General features: G+C 59.8%; 1 protein-coding gene across 15 annotated transcripts in view; it reads left to right on the forward strand.

Moving 5' to 3' along the window:
- The window catches only part of HSPG2 (heparan sulfate proteoglycan 2), a 95,627-nt gene that overhangs the window by 70,864 nt on the left and 1,585 nt on the right, over positions 1-23,178 (forward strand). For 9 of the 15 annotated variants that reach the window (XM_053660256.1, XM_053660258.1, XM_053660257.1 and 6 more), the window contains 46 exons: positions 418-587; positions 676-823; positions 1,272-1,423; positions 1,603-1,738; positions 1,834-1,985; positions 2,952-3,087; positions 3,190-3,341; positions 3,744-3,882; positions 3,979-4,130; positions 4,695-4,830; positions 4,927-5,078; positions 5,288-5,426; positions 5,813-5,964; positions 6,156-6,303; positions 7,359-7,510; positions 7,907-8,048; positions 8,377-8,528; positions 8,914-9,055; positions 9,169-9,309; positions 9,537-9,671; positions 9,919-10,100; positions 10,543-10,738; positions 10,996-11,175; positions 11,475-11,735; positions 12,819-13,023; positions 13,538-13,635; positions 14,016-14,282; positions 15,002-15,111; positions 15,299-15,446; positions 15,532-15,648; positions 16,024-16,041; positions 16,314-16,425; positions 17,152-17,296; positions 17,388-17,487; positions 17,640-17,749; positions 17,838-17,946; positions 18,504-18,602; positions 18,982-19,203; positions 19,504-19,748; positions 20,108-20,279; positions 20,374-20,496; positions 20,601-20,657; positions 22,359-22,434; positions 22,548-22,626; positions 22,770-22,840; positions 22,934-23,017. In XM_053660256.1, coding sequence (XP_053516231.1) covers positions 418-587; positions 676-823; positions 1,272-1,423; positions 1,603-1,738; positions 1,834-1,985; positions 2,952-3,087; positions 3,190-3,341; positions 3,744-3,882; positions 3,979-4,130; positions 4,695-4,830; positions 4,927-5,078; positions 5,288-5,426; positions 5,813-5,964; positions 6,156-6,303; positions 7,359-7,510; positions 7,907-8,048; positions 8,377-8,528; positions 8,914-9,055; positions 9,169-9,309; positions 9,537-9,671; positions 9,919-10,100; positions 10,543-10,738; positions 10,996-11,175; positions 11,475-11,735; positions 12,819-13,023; positions 13,538-13,635; positions 14,016-14,282; positions 15,002-15,111; positions 15,299-15,446; positions 15,532-15,648; positions 16,024-16,041; positions 16,314-16,425; positions 17,152-17,296; positions 17,388-17,487; positions 17,640-17,749; positions 17,838-17,946; positions 18,504-18,602; positions 18,982-19,203; positions 19,504-19,748; positions 20,108-20,279; positions 20,374-20,496; positions 20,601-20,657; positions 22,359-22,434; positions 22,548-22,626; positions 22,770-22,840; positions 22,934-23,017 — 6,514 coding nt within the window. The remainder of the gene's footprint in view (positions 1-417; positions 588-675; positions 824-1,271; positions 1,424-1,602; positions 1,739-1,833; positions 1,986-2,951; positions 3,088-3,189; positions 3,342-3,743; positions 3,883-3,978; positions 4,131-4,694; positions 4,831-4,926; positions 5,079-5,287; positions 5,427-5,812; positions 5,965-6,155; positions 6,304-7,358; positions 7,511-7,906; positions 8,049-8,376; positions 8,529-8,913; positions 9,056-9,168; positions 9,310-9,536; positions 9,672-9,918; positions 10,101-10,542; positions 10,739-10,995; positions 11,176-11,474; positions 11,736-12,818; positions 13,024-13,537; positions 13,636-14,015; positions 14,283-15,001; positions 15,112-15,298; positions 15,447-15,531; positions 15,649-16,023; positions 16,042-16,313; positions 16,426-17,151; positions 17,297-17,387; positions 17,488-17,639; positions 17,750-17,837; positions 17,947-18,503; positions 18,603-18,981; positions 19,204-19,503; positions 19,749-20,107; positions 20,280-20,373; positions 20,497-20,600; positions 20,658-22,358; positions 22,435-22,547; positions 22,627-22,769; positions 22,841-22,933; positions 23,018-23,178) is intronic. The other 6 variants (XM_053660259.1, XM_053660265.1, XM_053660266.1 and 3 more) reach the window with 2 other exon arrangements.

The following is a 23,178-nucleotide window of genomic DNA, read 5'->3' on the forward strand; positions in this document are numbered from 1 at the left end:
TGGCATTACTGTCTGCATCTTTTTTAATTTTCTAAAAGATTTTATTATTTTATTTTTAGAGAGAAGGGAAGGGAAGGAGAAAGTGGGAGAGAAACATCAGTGTGTGGTTGCCTCTCAGGTGTCCCCTACTGGGGACCTGGCCTGCAACCCAGGCATGTGCCCTGACTGGGAATTGAACTGGTGACCCTTTGGTTCCCAGTCTGCACTCAATCCACTGAGCTACACCAGCCAGGGCACTGTCTGCATCTTTTAGCCCTGCAGGCCAGAGCAGCTAGTCACAAATCAAGGCAAATGGACCTTGAACTCTGAGTTGGAGATGGGGGATGAAAAGGGGGGTCTGGCTGGCCATGCTGAGGCAGAAGAGCATGGTCCCCGCCCCCAAAAGGCCTCCCTACTGACCAGCCTCTCTGTGCCCAGGTCCTGGTGGAAGCCCAGCTCGGGGCGGCTCCCAGCCCATCCGAATCGAGTCCTCCTCCTCCCATGTGGCTGAAGGGCAGACCCTGGATCTGAACTGTGTGGTGCCCGGGCAGGCCCATGCCCAGGTCACATGGCACAGGCGCGGAGGCAGCCTCCCTGCCCGGCACCAGGTACAGCAGCCCCCAGGGCCAGCCTACTGGAGGGATTGGACTGAGAAGCTCTGGCGCCCTCTGAACACACCCCCCTATTTGTATTCAGACCCACGGCTCCCTGCTGCGGCTGAACCAGGTGTCCCCAGCCGACTCTGGCGAATATGTGTGCCGAGTAGTCCTTGGTTCTGGGCCCTTGGAGACATCTGTCCTCGTCACCATCGAGGCCTCTGACTCCAGCACTAACTCCATGCCTGGTAAGTGACTGCCGATGACAGGGCCACCTGGAGGACCTCCAAGGTGCTGAGGTCCTGGGACTCATGTTGTGACTTGGGGCAGGGGGTTCACCCTGAAGCTGTCTGTAGGGCCCGGCCCAGGCAGACTCTACTTCCCTGAGTGATCTTCCATCTTCCCATCGTTCTTCTCTGGACACATCACTCCTCGTGTGTCTGCTGCTGCCTCCTCTTCCTCTCTCCCAGCTTCAACTGCCTTCATCTCTCCCACTTCCTCACCCTACTCTGCAAGGCTTCACCCTGCCCCAGCCCTTCCCTCAGGGTTGCTCAGCTGAAGACATCAAGCCCAGGCCACCAAAGCCCCAAACCTGTGGGCCTGACCTTGGAAGACAAGGCCGAGCTGGCCCCAGGGTGAGAAGCTCTTGCCCTCTCTTTTGGGAAGCACCTACTACCCTCACCCCTGTCCCCACAGCCCCAGGACCTGTCCCTCCTGTCAGGATCGAGTCCTCGTCCTCCACGGTGGCCGAGGGACAAACCCTGGATCTGAGCTGTGTGGTGGCAGGGCAGGCCCACGCCCAGGTCACGTGGTACAAGCGCGGGGGCAGCCTCCCCGCCCGGCACCAGGTACAGAGTAGCAACAAGGTGGGGGTGGGCCAGCCAGGATGAGCCACGGACAGTGGGTTTCAGGGACCCTGGCCCCTGAGCCGAGGGGTGGGCAGTGCCCAGCTCAGAGGTGCGGGGCAAGGGGGGGCATCTGCTGGGCTCTGGGACACCAGCCTCACACCGCTGCCCATGCTGCCCAGGTGCGCGGCTCCCGGCTCTACATCTTCCAGACATCACCAGCTGACGCAGGCGAGTACGTTTGCCGGGCCAGCAATGGTGTGGAGGCCTCCATCACAGTCACAGTAACCAGGACCCAGGGGGCCAACTTTGCCTACCGTGAGTAGGGTCACCAGGCTGGGCTGGGACAGAGAAAGGGGATAGATGGTGGCAGCTGCAGAGAACTGGAGTGACTCACTGACCATCTCCCCCAGCTCCTGTTGGCACCCAGCCCATCCGCATCGAGTCCTCCTCCTCCCACGTGGCTGAAGGGCAGACCCTGGATCTGAACTGCGTGGTGCCCGGGCAGGCCCACGCCCAGGTCACGTGGCATAAACGTGGGGGCAGCCTCCCCGCCCGGCACCAGGTACAGGACCAGAGGAAGGACAGGCCAAGAAGGAGACCCTAGGGACGCTCCTGGGTGCTGCGGTCAGAGAGGGGGAGGGGGCGGGGCTCCACCAAGACAGGGGGAGGCCGGGCCCCCACTGCACCGGCGCGTGGTTAGAACCCAGGCTCTTGGAGCAGCGGTCCTCAGAATGAGTGCGGCTTCCACCACCGACTGGCTTATGACCTTGGCTGTTCCTTAACTCCTGGGCGGTAGTTGCAGCACCTGTTAAGTAGTAATAGTACCTACCTGACAAAATTGTCTTGAGGAGAAAGTGAACTAATACAGATGCAAGGGGCTCAGAGCTCTGGCTCGATGAACTGTGTTCTTACTGTAATACCATTAGCTACTTTTTCAAATCATATTTGATTGATTATACTGCTATAGTTGTCCCAACTTTTCTCCCTTTTCCTCCTTTTCCCCCTCTATCAAGTACCCTCCACTGCCTCAGGCAATCCCCCACAACTGTTCGTGTCTGTGGGTCATACGTATAAGTTCTTTGGCTACTCCATGTCCTATATTGTACTTTACATCCCTGTGGCTATTCTGTAACTACCTATTTGTACTTCTCAGTCCCCTCCCCTCTTCATCTACGCCCCCACCATTAGGTAGTAATACATAAAATGTATTACTACATTTTATAGAATTTACGATGCCACTGATTGCAGCTGCACCATTATTTTATGTGCCTGTAAGAACAAAAAGCTGCCATTTAACTGTAAAATCATTCGCTGTAAGAAGCATCGGGACCTTAGTGACATCAACTAGAGTGTCTCAGATTTTATGGAATGTGTTATTAGTGCTTGCTCAGCTCACCCAGCCTCCTCCTGGCCACCCACCACCCCTGGGACGAGACCCCTCTTCCCTACCCCTCAGCAGACAGTGAGGCATGTTATAGGCCCAGGGGTCTCGCAGGGCCCCCTCTGACCTCACCTCCGTTCCTGCCAGACCCACGGTTCCCTGCTGAGACTCTACCAGGTGTCCCCCGTTGACTCCGGCGAGTATGTGTGCCGCGTGGTGGGGGGCTCGGTGCCTCTGGAGGCGTCTGTCCTGGTCACCATTGAGCCTGTAGGCACCGTTCCTGGTAAGTGGAGCTGGAGTGGAAGCACAAAAGCCCTGCCTCCCCTCACCCGCCCCTCCTCCTCCCGTTCCGGCCAGGGGCTGACCCTCTGCTTCCTGTCCCCAGCGCTCGGGGTGACCCTCCCAATTCGGATTGAGTCCTCCTCCTCCCACGTGGCAGAAGGGCAGACCCTGGATCTGAACTGCCTGGTGACTGGGCAGGCCCATGCCCAGGTCACATGGCACAAGCGTGGGGGCAGCCTTCCTGCTCGGCACCAGGTAGGAGGTGGGGAGCTAATGGGGGCCCTCATGACTGCAGAATAAGGACCATAGGCTTTGAATCCAGGCATATCCGAGTTTAAATGCTGCTCTCGGCTCTGGCCTCCTGTGTAACTTGAGGCCAGTCCTTTGACTTCCCGATCCTCACACCCCAAATGGGCTCACACCGGCTTCTTTGCCTGCCCTGCAGCCGTCAGCAAATGCCAGTCCCCCACGTCCTGCTGGACCCAGTCCGCACACTGGGACGGGGAATTCAAAGGTCACAAATGGTGGTTCTCCCTGGAAGAGCAGTCCTCAAGCTCCAGTGGGGGAGCCAGGCTGGGAGGAGCCAGAGAAGGGGGCCGGAGCTGGGCTGTGAGCCCCAATGTCCGTCCCTCTGTCTGTCTCCCTGTGCCCTGTCAGGTGCACGGCTCAAGGCTGCGGCTGCCCCAGGTGACCCCAGCTGACTCTGGGGAGTACGTGTGCCGCGTGGGCAGCAGCTCGGGCACCCAGGAAGCCTCGGTCCTCGTCACCATCCAGAAGCGCCTTGGCCCCTCCCTGTGTGAGTATCTCAGGGGTCATAGAAAGTGGTGTGCAGCTGTGAGGGCCACTTCATCCTCAGTGGCTCCCATACCTGCCTCTCATCTCGTCCTCCCAGCCCAGAGTGTGGTGTACCCTGTCCGCATTGAGTCCTCCTCGGCCTCCCTGGCCAACGGACATACCCTGGACCTCAACTGCCTGGTGGCCAGCCAAGCCCCCCACACCATCACCTGGTATAAGCGTGGAGGCAGCCTACCCAGCCGGCACCAGGTACTCATCCAGCAGGCAGAGAGAAGAAAAGCTGAGCTCACTGGCCCTGATGGGAATCAGGAGGGGCACTCAGAACCTCTTTGGTGCTCCTTTAGTCATTCAACAAACGTCGGGTATTCTCGCTATATGGGCCCTGGACCAGTGCTGAGGACACAGAGACAAGTCTCTCTGATCCTGTGGTTTAACAGAACATTCTATGATTCACTTACTTGCTCCATTTCCCAGGACCAAGCCAGGTCCTGCACCTGGCACTAAGGATTGCAGGTGGACTGAGACAGGTGCCTGTCCTCAGGCAGCTCACAGGCTGGAGGGTGGGGCGGCGCAGTAGGAGCCACAGCAAGGCACTATGGAGTCACCCGGGGTGGGCTTCGGTAGAACAGTATAAAGGCCAGAAGCAGTGTACTCCCCAGCCCAGAGCCTCGGGAAGGCCCCTGGGGGTATTCTGAAGGAGACTGGGGTGGGGGCTGGCCCTGGGCCAGGCAGGGACACTCCTGGAGTCCCTGAGCAGCAGTGCCCAGGACATGGAGGTGCTATCCCCACCTGCTGACACTTGCTCCCCTTCAGATCGTGGGCTCCCGGCTACGGATCCCCCAGGTGACGCCCGCAGACTCAGGCGAGTACGTGTGTCACGTCAGTAACGGTGCCAGCTCCCAGGAGACTTCACTGATCGTCACCATCCAGGGCAGCAGCTCCTCCCATGGTGAGAGCGGGGGGTCCAGGAGGTGGGTGCAGGGGGGGTCCCTGGCGTAATCACTGCTGGCTGACTCTGACCACATCGGACCCTCTCTGTCCCCAGTCCCCAGTGTCGCCCCAGCAATCAGGATCGAGTCCTCGGCCCCCACAGTGGTCGAAGGGCAGACCTTGGATCTGAACTGCGTAGTCGCTGGGCAGCCCCAGGCCATCATCACATGGTACAAGCGTGAGGGCAGCCTTCCTACCCGACACCAGGTACAGAGCGGAATGTGGCAGTGAGGATGGAACCCTCACCTCCTGGGGTGGGTACGAGGACAGCCCAAGGCAGCCCTTGGGGCAGCCCTCCCTCCGGCCCCGGTTAGAGGGTAGCCTCAGCAGGCCTGACAAGAGAGGCCGCGGGGAGCCCTGACCCAGCCCATGACCCCTTGGCCCCTCGGCTCCCTCTTTCCCCACCCACCGGCCAGGCCCACGGCTCCCTCCTGCGGCTGTACCAGATGTCCGTGGCTGACTCGGGCGAGTACGTGTGCCGGGCGAACAACAACATCGATGCCCGGGAGGCTTCCATCATGGTCTCAGTCTCCCCCAACGCCGGCAACCCCTCCGGTGAGTCTGACGAGGACCCTGGAAGGGACCGGGAGTCACAGGTAACAGTGTTCCCTGGGGAGGAAGGGCTCAGTGAAAGACGCTTGGGTCTGAATCCTGCCTGTACCACCACGGGACTGGAGTGTTCCTCTCCTCCCCAGCTTCCGTTTCCTCCTCGGTGAAGTGGGTATACGGGTCATTCCAGTCTCACAGAGCTGTCCCATACAGGGGCTGCCACCCACATGTGGCAATTCAATTATTTAAAATTCCAGATTCACATCCTCACATTTCAAGGGCCCGATGGCCACTTGTGTGGGGGGGTTTCTAGGGCCGAGGTGTCCAGCAGCCCATTTGTTCCCAGATCTGACCACAGCCAACACCCTGACTTGGTGTCTCTGTATCCTCAGTCCCTGGCAGTGCCATGCCCATCAGAATTGAGTCATCATCTTCCCACGTGGCCGAAGGGCAGACCCTGGATCTCAACTGTGTGGTCCCTGGACAGGCCCACGCCCAGGTCACGTGGCAGAAGCGTGGGGGCAGCCTCCCCGCTCACCACCAGGTATGGGAATTTGGGGGCAGGAACAGTGGGAGGGCTGCTGGAGGAGGAGGCCCCTGGACAGGGGTCTGCCCCACAGTCTCTGCCCCGGAAAGGGTCTGGGAGGCCCCGTGGGATGCAGTGCCTGCCCCAGTCCTTCAAGCATCCCCATTGCCACGGCTGCTCCTCTGTCTCCCTCTCCTGTCCCTGCTCAGGCTCACGGCTCACGGCTGCGGCTGCACCGGGTGTCCCCGGCTGACTCGGGCGAGTACATGTGTCGTGTGGTGAGCGGCTCTGGCTCCCTGGAGGCCTCAGTCCTGGTCACCATTGAGGCCTCTGGCCCTAGCACTGTTCCTGTCCCTGGTGAGGTTCCCCACGGTGGTGCTAGGAGGCTAGAGAAGGGAGGGAAGGAGGGGGCCCGCAGGCAGAGGTCGGGAGCAAGGGCAAGGGGGGTTCAAGGGCACAGACTTCGGAGTCTGGCACGTATGCACTTGAGTCCCAGCTCCTAAGTCCGCACTCTGAGACGTTACACGGTCCTGTCGCGTCTGCATTTCCCTTTCCTCGTCTGTAAAGTGGGGACAGCCGAGCTCTCGCTGCGATTACCTGAGCTCCCTAAAGGCCGGAACTGCACCTCTAGGGGTGTGTGAGGTGGTCTGAGGTGGCACCTGATGGCATCTTTTATGTTGCTAGTGGCGTAGTAGGGGGGAAATGGCAACATATCACACGTGTCATGATCTCATGGAAATCATTGCTTATAACGGGGCTAAGGATTAGAGGGCTTTCAAAAGTGAATCAATAGAAAGGAACTGTAATTGACAGCACAGGGAGCTCATGACTAGCGCAGATGTCACGATAATAGTGAGTGAGTTGTTAAGTGATAAACATGATATAGCACAAGTAATAAACACATAAATATGTGTTACACTTACACATATCAACTCATTTCATCCTTATACTAGTGCTTGGAAGGAGGTAGGATTATTCTCTTCATTTTGCAGATGGGGAAACTGAGACAGTTTCAGAAGTGAAGTGCCTTTCCAAAGGTCACAGGACCAGTAAATGGCGGAGCTGGGTTTTGAACCCAGGCAGTCTGGCCCCAGAGTCTGGGTTCTTAGCCACATACTACTCGAGTTCAGGAAACATGGTGATCTGTGTGGAGGGGCCGGGCCCTGAGCCCTGGCCACCAGTGGTGCGCAGAGCACAGGGGGAGATCGTGGGACCAGTGTCTGGGGTGGGACTGGGAAAATGGGGCACTTCTACCCCCAGACCAGCCCAGCTGCTCCTGGCCTCAGGAGAATGGGAAAGGGGGGATCAAGGCTACCTCCCCACGGTCTCTAGTCTGAATATCTGCACCCAGCGCAGGGGCGGAGGGCACAAGGGTGGGGGTCCCAGCTCACTGATCTCTTCCTGTGCCCCAGTCCCAGGCAGAGCTCCACCCATCAGAATCGAGACCTCCTCCTCCCACGTGGCTGAAGGGCAGACCCTGGATCTGACCTGCGTGGTACCCGGGCAGGCCCACGCCCAGGTCACGTGGCACAGACGCGGGGGCAGCCTCCCTGCCCGGCACCAGGTGAGGGGGCTGGAGAAAGCAGAATGTGGGCACTCCCCACCCCACCCCAAGGGGTGGGATCCCTGTCGGAATCCTGTTGGAATCCAGCCCCGGCAGGGAGGTGGCCCCAAGGTCACTGGGAACCCGGGAGGTCAAGAACAGGCTGGACCCCCAGCACCTCGGTGGCAGTTTAAAGAAGATGGCTCTTATTTCAGACTGGATTTCCTCCCACCAGGAAAAGTGTCACAATAAACATGTTCCATAGTGTCTGATGTCGAAGGGGCTTGCCTTCGATAGGATGCAGCCTACACAATGTACATGACAGTCCTGGAGACGGGTACCAGAGGGCTGGGCCATCTGCGGCCTTGGCTGCTGGCCCCCAGCTCCCTCTCCTCACTCCCACCCCAATCTTGGCAGGCCCATGGCCCCCTGCTGAGGCTGAACCAAGTGTCCCCTGCTGACTCTGGGGAGTACTCATGCCAGGTAACCAGCAGCTCGGGCACCCTGGAGGCTTCTGTCCTGGTCACGATTGAGGCCTCCAGCCCAGGCCCCATTCCTGGTAAGTGGTGGCAGCAGTGGGCAGTGCTGGGGGGAGGGTGCTTTCTGGCCTTGCCGCTCCCTGCTCTCCCAGCCGGGCTCCGGCTATCAACTCCCCAAAGGTCCTCCAGCTGCTCCCCCAACACCAGGGTCTGGCCCTGGGTCTCACCACAGGCACCTTGGCCCCTGGCGAATGGAGATCCTTCTTAGGCCAGTGGTGCTCAGCCATGTCAGTCACTCAAGTCACTGCACCTTAGGAGGAGGACCAATTAGCATTCACTGCCCCCACCTTATACTCCCGCCTTCACTTCCCGAATCCCTGCCTTCCTCGCCCACCCCTGTGTCCACAGCCCCAGGACTGGCCCAGCCCATCTCCATCGAGGCCTCCTCCTCCCACGTGGCTGAAGGGCAGACCCTGGATCTGAACTGTGTGGTGCCTGGGCAGGCCCACGCCCAGGTCACATGGTACAAGCGCGGAGGCAGCCTCCCCTCCCGGCACCAGGTACAGGGGCAGGGTGGGTGGTTCTAGGCAGGCAGGGTTTGACCTGCAGTTGCCTTCTGCACCCCAAACCTCACGCAAACCCCGGCCTGCTTGGGGCCCCAGGGGAGAAAATACTGTTGGGGGGAAGAGTTCACCAGCCTGGGAGTCGCGACACCCAGTTTTTCTCCTGGCTCTGCTGCCAAACTGTCTCCTGAGCCAGTTTCCTCCTCTGTGAGGTGGTTGGGTTGGATGTGTAGGATTCTGTGAATGAAGCTCATCTGCATCAGCTGGAGCCCTGAGCTCCCGAGACCCAGTGAGAATTCCTGGGCCCCTGCAGAGCCTGGCCTGGGGACCCGCCCTGTCCAAGTGCTCCGGCCTGATGGCTGCCCCACCCTCACTTTGACAGACCCACGGCTCCCTGCTACGGCTCCCCCACCTCTCCCCTGCGGACTCCGGCGAGTACGTGTGCCGTGTAGTCGGCGTCGCAGGCCCCGAGCAGGAGGCCTCCTTCACAGTCACTGTGCCACCCAGTGCGGGCTCCTCCTACCGTGAGTGTGGCACACGCCGTGGGCCGGGGAGGAGGAGAGACTCTGGTGCTGAGGCAGGGGTTTGAGCCAGCCCAGCCTGCTGAGCCCAGCCCTCTGCACCCCTCGTTCCCCAGGCCTTAGTAGCCCCGTCATCTCCATCGACCCGCCCAGCAGCACCGTGCAGCAGGGCCAAGATGCCAGCTTCAGGTGCCTGATCCACGACGGGGCAGCCCCCATCAGCCTTGAGTGGAAGACTCGGAACCAAGAGCTGGAGGGTGAGCCCTGGGGGTGGCCCTTCCCTTCCGGGGCTTCAGTGTCCCCATCTGGATGGTCAGGGGACTGGATTCGGGAGTCTGCAAGGACTCTTTCATCTGCCATCAATGACCCTGTGAGCTGGACACCCGGGCTGGAGGGGTTGGGGATATGGGACCGAAGCACACCTACGGGCAGCACCAGGGCATGTGGACACCTTGACCAACCATCCCGTCCCCAATGCCCCCAGACAACGTCCACATCAGCCCCAATGGCTCCATCATCACCATTGTCGGCGCCCGGCCCAGCAACCACGGCACCTACCGCTGTGTGGCCTCCAACGTCTATGGCGTGGCCCAGAGTGTCGTGAACCTCAATGTACACGGTGAGGGACGTCAACCCCATGGGCTCTGCCTTCCTGTTCCCAGCCCAGAGTCCAAACTCGGAAGCCCCAGATTTAAATCCTGCCTCTGCCTCCCTCTTGGGCATTCTCCCTCCCTGAACCTCAGTTTCCATGTTGGCGCGGGGGGGAGACAAGTCCCCACCCCGTGGTTACTGAGAAGCGGGTTGTGACAGTGGCTGTGACCAGTAGAGCCCTGCATTTGTACCAGCTGTGTCGCTCCTCCGGGCAGGGCCCCCTGCGGTGTCTGTGCTCCCCGAGGGCCCCGTGCGGGTGAAAGTGGGCAAGGCCATCACCCTGGAATGTGTCGGTGCTGGTGAGCCCCGCTCTTCGGCTCGCTGGACCCGGCTCGGCACCCCCGCTGGCGTGGAGCAGCAGGTGTTCGGGCTCGTGGACAGCCACACCCTGCTGCAGGTGAGGTGTGGCTTCTGCTGGCCAGAGGCCAAGGCTGTTCTGTCTCTGGGTCTGAGGCTCAGTCAGGGCCCATCCTTGAGCAGGTGCTTGGAGGAAAGAATGTTGGTTGGGCAGATGGATGATGAATGGAAGGAGAGAGAAAGAGAGGGGCGGGGTAAGGGAGAGTGGGTAGATTGGCAGATGGCTGGGAAGAGGAAGGTGGAGGAAGGGAAGGAGGAAAGAACAGGTGGGTGGGTGAGTATATGGATGAATAGGCAGACGGTTTGATGGGTGAGTGGATGGATGGACTAACAAGATGTCTTAAGTGTTAGCTCTCCAGCAGCCAGTCAACTAAAAACAAAAGGAAGGGTAGAGGAAAGAGGTGAAGCCAGGGCAGAGCTGGGGACAGATGCCGACATCCCCGGTCAGCACCTTCACAGCCTGCCCTCTGGCTTCCCTCCAGATTCCATCGGCTAAGCCGTCGGATGCTGGCACCTACGTGTGCCTGGCACAGAATGCACTAGGCACAGCACAGAAGCGGGTGGAGGTGATTGTGGACACGGGCAGCGTGATCCCAGGGGCCCCGCAAGTCCAGGTGGAAGAAGTGGAGTTGACTGTGGAAGCTGGACACACGGCCACCCTGCGCTGCTCAGCCACAGGTGTGGACAGGGCCTAGCACTTGGGCAGGCCGGGCAGTGGTGCCCTGGGGCTTGAATTGTAGACTCAAGAAATCTGAAGATGGTGTCATGCCCGGGGAGGGGGCTTTGCTGCTACATCTCCCCGTAATTCTTGAGGGGCCCACTTAGTGTCTCCCATGAAGGGCAAGGTCATCCAGGTCCCTCCCTCACCACCCCTGCCCCCAGCTGGTCTCTGAGGCAGCCCGGAAACCTCTGCCGTCTTCTGCTCCACTCCACAGGCAGCCCCACGCCCACCATCCACTGGTCTAAGCTGCGCTCCCCCCTGCCCTGGCAGCACAAGCTGGAAGGAGACACACTGATCATCCCCCGAGTAGCCCAGCAGGACTCGGGCCAGTACATCTGCAATGCCACCAGTCCTCTCGGACATGCTGAGGCCACCATTGCCCTGCATGTGGACAGTAAGGCCCTTATCCGCCCTCCCGGTGCCACCCTGTCTGTACTACATGGAGGTCTGAGCCCCACTACCCAGCTGCACCCCGGGCAGAACTCCAGGAGCCCCGTCCCAAGAGTCCCGTGCACCTCAGGCCCCCAGACCCTGCCCTAGCTTAAAAGCCATTTTCCCTCCTGGGACCTTGGATTCCCTCATCCTCAGTCCCTGGGGCTCACCATTCAGTTCCCTCAATCCTTCAGCAAGTCTCCTCCCATCTTGATCTCTGTTCTCTACCCGTCCCCCCTCCTCTCTGTCCCCTCTCCCCAGGCCCACCGTATGCCACCACAGTCCCAGAGCACGCTTCGGTGAGGGCAGGAGAGACGGTGCAGCTCCAGTGCCTGGCTCATGGGACGCCCCCGCTCACCTTCCAGTGGAGCCGCGAGGGTGGTAGCCTCCCCAGGAGGGTGACGGCCAGGAACGAGATGCTCCGCTTTGAGTCTGCAGCCCCTGAGGACTCGGGCCGCTACCGCTGTCAGGTCACCAACAAGGTGGGCCTGGCCGAGGCCTTCGCCGAGGTGCTGGTTCAAGGTGAGCAACCTAGCTCAGGCTGGGCCGAAGGGGTCAGGCCTCCTCCACGCCCTTTTCTCACCCAGTGACTGGCACCCGGAGACCCCTACTAAGGGCACAAAGACCTCCCTCCATTACACCACCTGGAAATCAGTCCTTTTCCCCCTGTTCTTCAAGCATTGAAACAGGCCCGCCTCCTCCAGGAAGACCACCTTCACTGAGTTCTCAGCACCTCTAGCTCTCATGGCCACATTGCTCTTTTGGCGGCGACCTCACACTGCCAGGGGCTGTTTACATAAGCACTGTAGCCTTCTTCACTAAGGACGCTCAGGGCAGGGCCTGGGCCCAGTCGTTTCCGCAGCCCCAGGCTCCCCCACCACAGGACCCAGACAGGGCTCAGTAAAGGCTGGGCAGTGGTGACCACGAGTGTGAGGCAGGGCAGCACTGCCCCCGGCATTCCCAGGGTTTCGGTGGATCTCCAAAGAATCCAGCAGCTCCACGGTCTCCCCCATCAATCACATAAAGCCAAACAAGTCCTGTGAAGCCCCAAATTCTAAAAGTGCGAAAGCAGGTAGCCTGTTGGCCAAGAGCCTCGGCTACAGCGATGCCAAATTCAGCACACAGCCCCGTCACCCAACAGCTGTAAGACCAGGCGTGGCCAAGGCGTCTCGCGCCTTGGTGTCTTCATCTGTCAAGTGGAGAGGACAGTGCCAGTGCATAGGCTGACTTAGATACACATTTGTAAAGCCCATGGCACACAGTAGGCACTGAGTAAGTGCCGGTGATATGTATCTGCCCTACTCGACCTCCCGCCCCGCCCTGCAGGAGGACAGCAGGTGCCTTCACCATGACCATGTACCCTCTCATGTCAGACAAGAGCTTGTGGAAGCGCGGAGCCCCGCCCCCCACTGGCTCCTCCGTGTGTTGACTGAGTGTCCGCATGAATGAGCCAGTGGGTGATCGGCCCATGAAAAGTCTTTTTCTCTGGTCAGGAAAGCTACCAGAAGAACAGCGTTCCTTGACTGTTAGGATGGGGGCTTCCTGGGCCCTGGGCAGGTGTCGGGGATCACACACACATGCAGAACCTCATACGTGTCCCTGCAGGTGCCTCTGGCTCTCTCCCTGCCACCGCCAACCCAGCAGGATCCACACCCGCCGTTCAGGTCACGCCTCAGCAGGAGACCAAGAGCACTGGGGCCAGCGTGGAGTTTCACTGCGCTGTGCCCAGCGACCAAGGCACCCAGCTCCGCTGGTTCAAGGAAGGGGGTCAGCTGCCTCCTGGCCACAGCGTACAGGATGGGGTGCTCCGGTGAGTGGGGGTGGGGACACCCCAGCCCAAGCTGTACAGTGGGGCTGTTAGAGTGCCTGCCCTCTGGTGCTTTGCATGAAACTAAGTCCTTGGACAAGTCCCTCCGCCTCTGAACCCCAGTGTCCTCAGCTGTACAGTGGGTTAGGTGAGGCCAAAATGAAATTATCTAAAGCACTGAACACAGTGCTTAGCATGTGGAAGGCCTTTAGTGAATAGTGGCCCACGTTCGTATTGTATAGAGGAAAGAGAACAGGCCCTGGGGCCGGATATATACCCATGACCCAGGTCTCGGCTCTGCTCCTTGATAACATATATCTTGAGCTCTAGACCATAAGGTGTTAGACTAAAAAGAGTATGGTGACAGCCAGCCAGCCTGCCTGCCTGCCCTGCGTGGTTACCGCAAGACTAGAGGTTGACGCCGTAGCTGATCTCTGATGGCTCCGAGCTCCCATGCAGTTGCAAAGCATTCCCTTCAGTTGTTTTTATTCACTGATGACTTGTTTTCCTTTCACAGAATCCAGAACTTGGACCAGAGCTGCCAAGGGACATATGTTTGCCAGGCCCATGGACCATGGGGACAGGCTCAGGCCAGTGCCCAGCTGATTGTCCAAGGTGAGATGGTGGCTCAGACCTCTGCTAAGAACAGGGCACAGGGACCGTGTTCCCTGGGAGGCCCTTCGATGCGTGTGAATCAAGAGAACGACTTGATTGTGACTTGCTTGTGTCTAGCACAGAGCAAGGGGGCTCAACAGATATTGCAAGGGAAGGCAGAGGAAGGGAAGTGGGTGCGGTGAGTGGTGCTCAGACAAACTGAAGGAGGGTGACCGTGGATACACAAGTGAGAAAATAAACACAAGAGGAAACAAGTGTGTTAATGAGTGAATGCGCGAGAAGGTGAATGGAGAGATAAGTGAGTGCCCAGGGCTCCTGTGCTCACCTTCCCTAGACCCTCGGGCCTGCCTAACGCTGCCCTTGCCCCTTCCTCCACCCAGCCCTGCCCTCCGTGCTCATCAACATCCGGACCTCCGTGCAGACCGTGGTGGTCGGCCACGCTGTGGAGTTCGAGTGCCTGGCCCTGGGTGACCCCAAGCCTCAAGTGACATGGAGCAAAGTGGGAGGACGCATGCGGCCCGGCATCGTGCAGAACGGAGGCATTGTCAGGATCGCCCACGTGGAGATGGCTGACGCCGGGCAGTACCGCTGCACCGCTACCAATGCCGCCGGCACCACCCAGTCCCACGTGCTGCTGCTCGTGCAAGGTGAAGGCCGGTGGGGGCCGCAGCGGGGGGGCTTCTTGCGTGGCTATCTGCTGCTTTACTCTTCCTTTCCACTCTCGTGGGAATTTTCAGTTTTGTGTGTTTAAGGGGCAGGTTTCATAGCTGGTGGAGGCAGTGGGGGACAAAAGTGAGTGTTCCTCTGGGGCAGGCTGGAGCTCACAGGAAAAGGCCACACCAGGGGGAAACAGATACGGAGTCCCTCCCCACTGAAGTGGCTGCCCCGACGAGGGGGACCGACCTACGGCCCAGTCGGGGGTGGAGACCCGGGAACACCAAACAGACAGAACAGAGTGAAACAGGGCCGTGGATGCAGGGCAGGCACGAATCAGTGCTTTCTTCAAAGGCGATGCCTTTTCACCCCAAACCCTAGGCTTTGCCCCTTGACTTTCTGACCCACGCTGCCTTAATGCTGCCTTTTCAGGTCCACAAGGGGCCGCAGCATTTTCTGCCCAGGTGCTCTGAAGAGCCTTGGGCTGCGGGGTCAGATGGACCTGTCCCTGAGCCCTGACTCTGCCCCGTTCCCGCTTTGCAGCCAGGAATCGACACCCACTTTTCCCTCTAAGCCAGTTTCCTTGTCTGTGAAATGGGGGCACACTGTCTCCCTTCAAGAGACCGTGTGAAGATTAAACAAGTCAGGCATAGGCTGGGCTCACAAATGGTGCCTGTCATGGCGTTGATGGCCTCGGTCTCTTTCCTCTTAGCCTTGCCCCAGATCTCAACGCCCCCAGAGGTCCGAGTGCCTGCTGGTTCTGCAGCTGTCTTCCCCTGCATGGCCTCTGGCTACCCGACTCCTGACATCACCTGGAGCAAGGTCAGTGCCTCGCAGGGGGCCAGTGGGCATGCCTGAGGGTCAGAGACCAGGTCTCCACCATCTCTGTGCCCCTAAGACCTGGACCAGGCTGGGTACACAGTGCTCAGGGTTGGGGAGTGGACCTGAGGTAGACATGGGAGACAGGCCAAGGCCAAGGCCAGGATCCCAAGTACAGGTGTGTTTGCAGCTGGATGGGAATCTGCCACCTGACAGCCGCGTGGAGAACAACATGCTGCTGCTGCCCTCGGTTCGACCCCAGGACGCAGGCACCTATGTCTGCACTGCCACTAACCGTCAGGGCAAGGTCAAAGCCTTTGCCAATCTGCAGGTGCCAGGTCAGACAATAACCCCCACCCCACGGGGTTGGCAGTGCCCTGGCCACTGCCTGGCAAGCATCATCTCTGGGTTCTCTGCCCACAGAGCGGGTGGTACCCTACTTCACGCAGACCCCCCACTCCTTCCTGCCACTGCCCACGATCAAGGATGCCTATAGGAAGTTCGAGATCAAGATCACCTTCCGGCCTGACTCAGCTGATGGTGAGCAGGAGAAAAGCTAATGGGGGGCCCAGGCTAGGGAATCTCCTGGTGTAGCTGCCATCACAGTATGAGCCCTACAAGCCACAACTTCTTACCTCCTCACCTCCCTCAGCCCTCTCTGTCCTGGAGCCCCCAGGCTGCCCCCTGTACCCTCTCTCATGCCTCCTCTCTTCTGCATCCCCGCCTCTGCGACATCTGCCATCTGAGCCTCCCCACGGTCCTTCTGCCATCGGTGCATCGGCACCCAGTCCCCCTGTCCCATCTTCCCTCCTTCTTCTCCCATCTCTCACCCTTTCCTCCTCTCTCTCTCTCTCTCTCTCTCTTTCTCGTCTGTCTCCTCCCACCTCTCGCGGGTCTCTGACTTTCACTGTCCAGGCCTCCTTCTCTACTCGGGTGAGTGTCTGCCACCATCGCCCCGCTCAGGGAGAGCCTGCAGTGGGAGCGAAGCAGATTCAGGTTCCCTCTGGGAGCTGTCAGCCAGGCCTTCCATTTAGAGCACCATCCTGAGGTGGTGGGAAGGCTCTGGCCGTGCCCGTGCGGGCAGTGCCAGAGGGAGGGGCAGCTCTTAGAGCGGAGGGCTCACAGCTTGGGTGGTTCGTTCTTGGGCTGGGCAAACAGGGAGCCCGTAGTTGGCTGGGAGGCCCTTACATGGCTGTGCCGCCCAGGGATGCTGCTGTACAATGGCCAGAAGCGGATCCCCGGCAGCCGCACCAACCTGGCCAACAGGCTGCCCGACTTCATCTCCTTTGGCCTCGTGGGTGGAAGGCCTGAGTTCCGGTGAGACCCTCACCCTCCGCATCTACAAGGGGCAGGGGCTGGGGGACTAGACTTCAGGGCTTTAGTCAGCCACACACCACTCTGGGCTGAGTTGTGCAAGGAGGTTCTGGACGAAGGTCATGTGGCCATTACCCTCGGTGCCACTTGGTCTGCTGGAGGAGGCACAGTGAGCCAACCAGGGGAGGAGGAGGCAGCCCGAGACTTGCACACAAACGCTCAGTGGTGCTACATGTGTCCTTAGGTAGTGGGACTTCTGCAGTCCAGCATGAATGCATTCACTGAACTGTTGTTTGCCGAACCCCCGCTGTGTGCCAGGCACTGGTACAGGAATAAACAAAACAGATCAAGTTCTGACCCCGGTGGGAGTGCGTGTTCTAGCTGGGGAAGGCCAGCCTTAAACAAAGGAACAAGGCGACCTCAGAGGAAGCAGTGCTCGCAGGGGCAGTGAGGCTGCAGGCCCTGGGACCTGGGGCAACTAGAACCCCGGGGCTGCTCCAGATAAGCTCCCAGGGCAGGGGTGTGGGGAAAAGGGAAGAGCTATGGAAGATACAGGAACTGGGCAAGCTGGGGGTGCGGGATGGGGCGGAGGACAAGGCGGGGACAGGAACTGGAGCAGTCCTGTGGAGAATGGTGACATCACCTTTGCCCAAGCGGGGCCCCTTGCCTAACCCTTCTTACAAATCAGACAGCCACTCTCTCCTGCCCTGGCTCTGCCCCACGGAGCAGGTTTGACGCAGGCTCAGGCATGGCCACCATCCGCCACCCCACCCCGCTGGCACTGGGCCAGTTCCACACCGTGACCCTGCTGCGCAGCCTCACCCAGGGCTCCCTGATTGTGGGCAGCCTGGCCCCAGTCAACGGGACCTCCCAGGTGAGACCCAACCCACCCCCTCTTCCTGGCCCCTGCCCCTGCCCCACCTCCACCCAGCCTGTCTGCCACTTCTGACCTTTCCACTCCCCAGGGCAAGTTCCAGGGCCTGGACCTAAATGAGGAGCTCTACCTGGGCGGCTACCCTGACTACAGCACCATCCCCAAAGCAGGGCAGAGCAGCGGCTTCATAGGTGAGCCCTCTCCCCGTCTCCAGCCTGGGCCAAGCCTCACCTGGCTGGCTGGCAGAGCCCTGAGAGGCCGGGAGGGCCCAGCAGGGCACGGTCAGGACTGGGCCAGCCTCCCAGCACCCCCACCTTCACTCCTCCACCTGCCCACCCCCCAGGCTGCGTCCGGGAACTACGAATCCAGGGCGAGGAGATCGTCTTCCACGACCTCAACCTCACAGCGCACGGCATCTCCCACTGCCCCACCTGCCGGGACCAGCCTTGTCAGGTAGCCCCACGCCTCACATGCCACCTGTGGTGGGGAGTGGGGGAGGGCCAGCGCACCCCCGGCCTGACCCCTGGGGGCTGCCTTGCAGAACGGGGGCTGGTGCCAGGACTCAGAGAGCCGCAGCTACGTGTGCATCTGCCAGGCGGGCTTCACCGGAAGCCGCTGTGAGCACTCCCAGGCCCTGCACTGCCACCCAGGTGCGTGCACACCCTCCTGACCACCATCGCCCTGGGTGCTCGCCTTCATATCCACCCCCACACACCCCAACTGCTAACTGTACTTACCAGACGCCATCACTCGTGCCCAGGTACCAACCAGTCCCCCTAGATACGGACTTTCATCACTGCCACCCTAATACCCTGCCTCCCACCTCTGCTCCCCCAAAACTTACCCCCACACTGATGCCCAGGCACTCGCCTCCCCTCTACCAGTGCAACCCCGGTAACTACCACCTCCCCATCTGTTACCGAGGCACTCGCCCATCACCTGCCACCCAGGTACCTATCACCCCCAAACTGCTGTCCAGGTGCAGTCTTTCAGGAACACTGCAGACAGACAGAATCACCTGTGTACTTCCCACCTGCTCTCCCCCGCCCAGCTCCTCCGGCCCGGCCCTCGCTGTCACCCTGCTCAGGCTGGCTAAACCCTAGAGAGCCGAGGCCCCTGGGGTGCAACAGGCAGGGCTTTGGCATCAGGACTGCCACCCTTTCTTGCGTCACCTCAATGTCCTCCTCATGGCCTGTGTGTCCCCCAGAGGCCTGTGGGCCCGACGCAACCTGTGTGAACCGGCCCGACGGCCGAGGCTACACCTGCCGCTGCCACCTGGGCCGTTCAGGGATGAGGTGTGAGGAAGGTGAGTGGGGCCTGGCCTGAGACCCCCCTGGGATCCCAGTAAGAACGGGGAGGAGCTGGGCAGGGGCCCTCTGAGGCCATGATGGGTCCTAGGATGGTAAAATTAGCCTCAAAGTCACTGGCCAAGCTTCTGCCCAGTCTAAATCCTTTACGTGAGAGTCCCCCAAAAGGATGTCCATCTTATTGGAGATCCTTCCAGCCTGGCCCGCAGTGCTGGGTGGGCCAGCGTTCTGTGCAGCTACGGGTGTTTCCCAGCTGATCTTGAGCCTCTGGGACGAGAGGGTGAGGTGGGCAGGGGTCCCAGAGTAAGGCTGAGTCGTCAGGCCCCTCCCGGGACTCTGGTGTCCCCACCGCCCTGGGCTGAGCTGTGGCTGCAACAGGTGTGACCGTGACCACCCCCTCCATGTCGGGCGCTGGCTCCTACCTGGCCTTGCCCGCCCTCACCAACATGCACCACGAGCTACGCCTGGACGTCGAGTTCAAGCCACTGGAGCCCAATGGGATCTTGCTGTTCAGCGGAGGGAAGAGGGAGCCCGTGGAAGATTTCGTGTCCCTGGCGATGGTTGGTGGCCACCTGGAGTTCCGCTACGAGCTAGGGTCAGGTGAGCACTGGACACCAAACGCAGATGGGCTCTAGGTGCCACGCTCTGTGCCCCCCTTGGCTGTCTGTGCCCCGAGGAGGCTCAGGGGGATGGATTCAGAAGTCAGACCAGTTGAAGTCCCCTGCTTCTTCCCATTCCTTCTCTCTGTGTGTGACTTTAGTCAAGTCCCAAGACCTCTCTCAGCTTCCTCATGGAACACTAGAAAACTAAAGGAAGCTCCCTCTCTCCTCAAGTCCCTGTGTGGGGTGGGGCAGGCCGGGGGGTCACCCATGTGCCCACCCTCCTTGGCGTCCTCCCTAGGGCTGGCTGTTCTGCGGAGCACAGAGCCGCTGGCCCTGGGCCGCTGGCACCGTGTGTCTGCCGAGCGCCTCAACAAGGACGGCAGCCTGCGGGTGAATGGCGGACGCCCTGTACTGCGCTCCTCACCTGGCAAGAGCCAAGGCCTCAACCTGCACACCCTCCTCTACCTCGGTGGCGTGGAGCCCTCCGTGCAGCTGTCCCCGGCCACCAACATGAGCACTCCCTTCCGTGGCTGCGTAGGCGAGGTGAGGAGCAGCTTCCAGAGGTCAGCTGGGAGGGGAGGGGTGAAGACCAGGCCCCCCACCTGAAGCTCACTGAAGGCCCTCAGGACCAGGATCTTCACCTCAGTTTCCTCCTCTGTAAAATGGGGATCAGTGCACCTAACTTGAAGGGTTGTACTGCAGACTGACTGTGCTGATGCAGTTGGCGGCGCACAGTAGGCAGGCATTCCTGTTCCTTCTGCACCCCCCCCCAGAGCCCCATGTTACCACTCAAGTTCCAACTTGGGTTCCCAGCTACCTCTACTGCACTCCTCTCTGTGCCGGACCAGCGATGCCCCTGCCTCCTGCGTCCCTTGAGTCCTTCAATGTCCCTGTGCCCACAGGTGTCAGTGAATGGGAAGCGGCTAGACCTCACCTACAGCTTCCTGGGCAGTCGGGGCATCGGGCAGTGCTACGACAGCTCCCCGTGCGAGGGCCAGCCCTGCCAGAACGGCGCCACATGCTTTCCTGCCGGCGAGTATGAGTTTCAGTGCCTGTGTCGGGACGGCTTCAAAGGTGCGCGGGCCTGCCTGGGTCCTGGAGGGGGTAGGGGGCAGGGTGGTCTGCAGCAACTTCAGCCCGTGCTCACTCGCCTCTGCCACGGCCACAGGGGACCTCTGCGAGCATGAGGAGAACCCCTGCCAGCTCCGTGAGCCCTGTCTCCACGGGGGCACCTGCCAGGGCACCCACTGCCTCTGTCCCCCCGGCTTCTCTGGCCCACGTTGCCAACAAGGTAACTGCCCTGGCTTCTCTCCACCTCCCTTTTGGGGCCCTGGGGCTGGACAGAGTACCCACGACTGTCTGTGCCCACTGACTGGACCCTGCCTTTCTCCATAGGCTCTGGACATGGGGCAGCGGAGTCCGATTGGCATCTTGAAGGCAGCGGGGGCAACGGTAGGTATTTGCCGTGGCCAGCCAGAGCAGCTGAGCGGCTTTGTCTCCCCCTGGCGGCAGGTCTCTCAGCCCCCTTGTCCAGTTACCCTACGCCCTTAATTCTGGTCTCTAAGCAGAACGGGCCCGTGTGAGAGGCTCACTGGGCACATGTAGAGAGAATAAAGAAGAGCAAAGCCACACGGAGCTGGGCCCTACCATGTACTCACTGGCTAGGTGACCTTGGGCAGGCCCATATACCACTCTGACCTGTTCTTCCTCCGTATTGATGCATTCTGCCCGCAGCTGTCTATCATGTGCCCATCCTTGTCCCAGGAGCAGTGACTGCAAGAAGAATAAGGCAGGACCCTCCTTCTCAGGGATTCCACAGTCCATTTCAAAGCGCTGAGAATAATTAAAAAATGAATGTTCATTGAACACTCACAGGCACTGAGCTAACTGCTTTATATGGATATTATCTTGATCACAAATGTAATAGGAGAGCCAGTGGTGTAGGGGATGGGAGCATGGACTCTGAAGCCAGCCTGCCCGGCTTCAAGTCCTAGCCCTGCCACTTGGTAGCTGTGTCACTTTGAGCGAGTCACTTAACCTCTCTGTGCCTCAGTTTCTTTATGCATACAATGGAGACAAGTAACATCCTTCCACATGGCCTCGGATAAAATTGTATGTGACAGTGAAATTATTTAATATATTTAAAATGCTTAGAACAATTTCTGGTTCAGTGTGGGTATATTATGTTAGTTTTTGTTAATATTATACACAAGTTATAGGATTACTGTAAGGATCCAGTTAAATGAAATGATATTTATAGGCAGATGTGAAACTCCTCACACGGTGCTCAGCACATCATTTGGTGGAAGGCAGCAAAGTGTCCTCGACCCTTGTGGCTGCCGGGCCCACCTGGGCCAGTGCTGGCCTCTGGGGTGGGACTGAGCGGGCAGGGCAGGGGCGTTGGGGCCACACCCAGTGTGGACGTTGGAGCCGGAAGGTCCAGGCTCTCATCCAGGCGTCCCACTTCCTGGGCAAGCCGCTCACCGTCCCCCATCTGGGAGATGGAAGGAACACAGAGGTTCTTGAACCTTTCAGGTGCCGCGGACTTAGGTGATCAACTGTCCCAGTTTCCTCAGGGCTACGGGTGTTTTGGGATGTGGAACTTTCACAGCTAAAACCAGGACAAGGACTTCTTAGCAAATAGGGATGGTTGTTCACCTTCCCCAGACCTACTGACTGTTTTTTAACAATGCACAGGAAACCAATTATACTGAAATAGACTCAAAATATTTTAAATTCTCTCAACTGCAATCTATGCACTCCCTTATCACCACATTGAGTAAGATGATTCCGTGCGGGCGCTCACTGCCAGCCCAGTGTCAATGAGCGGGAACAGTGTTTTGAGCTGCCTGCACCCACTGTGACCCGTAAAGGAAACCTTCCAGTGAGGAGGTCACACGTCCTGCTGCTGCTTCTTTAGTGCACTGCCCACATGCATAATTAAAGGAGCTGCTAGATTTCAGTGGGATGTGAGTGAACAGAGGGTTGTAGTGTTTTCCTATCCAAGTTCACGGCCCCCTGGGTCTCCAGGGGCTGCAGGTCCAGAGCCCTCTGGTTGTATGTGTCTGGTGGAGGTGGGGAGGGGGGAGCTGAAGTCAGATGGATACTCCGAGCAGGTGGGCAGCTGTCTCTTATCCCCCTTTTCTCCCACAGATGCCCCAGGACAGTACGGAGCCTATTTCCATGATGATGGCTTCCTAGCCCTCCCCGGCCACGTCTTCTCCAGGAGGTGAGATGGGCATTGGGAGAGCTGGTGGGCCTGGGGAGGGGACAGGTTGCAGAGAGGAGAATGGGAATCTGGGACTTCTGCCCCCTCACCTGCTGCCCACTCCACACCCCCAGCCTGCCGGAGGTGCCGGAGACCATCCAGCTGGAAGTTCGGACCCGCACAGCCAGCGGCCTCCTGCTCTGGCAGGGCATGGTGAGTGTGGGCATCTGGCCCAGGATCTTAGTATTCCCAGGCCTCTGGTGGCCAGGGCGGTGGGAGAGAGAAAGGCAGAGGCCACAACCAGTGGGGGTCATAGTCCAGGCTGGGGACCCCAGAGACCCTGTGCTCCCTTCCAGGAGATGGGAAAGGCCAGCCAAGGGAAGGACTTCATCAGTCTTGGACTTCAGGATGGGCACCTTGTCTTCAGGTGGGTCCCCTCCCTTCCCTGGCCCCCGTCACCCCCCTCACCCCGCTCCCGTCCTGCCCCACCTCACACCTTCCTGGGCCTGTGTGACTGCAGCTACCAGCTGGGCAGTGGGGAGGCCCGCCTCATCTCTGAGGATCCCATCAATGACGGCGAGTGGCATCGGGTGACGGCGCTGCGGTAAGGGAGCCCACCTGGGCATCAGGGTGCAGGCCCCCACCATGCTCGGGGAGGCAGGCACTGGGCTCTGGGGAGACAGCTCGCAGCCTGTGTCGGGGAGAGCCAGGCACAGGCTTCCAAGGCAGGGGCATCACTCCACGGTCATGGGCGGGCAGGTACAC

This window comes from Artibeus jamaicensis, unplaced genomic scaffold, assembly GCF_021234435.1.
Source record: "Artibeus jamaicensis isolate MK-2021 breed Jamaican fruit bat unplaced genomic scaffold, CSHL_Jam_final scaffold_847, whole genome shotgun sequence".
NCBI classification, from domain to species: Eukaryota; Metazoa; Chordata; class Mammalia; order Chiroptera; family Phyllostomidae; genus Artibeus; species Artibeus jamaicensis.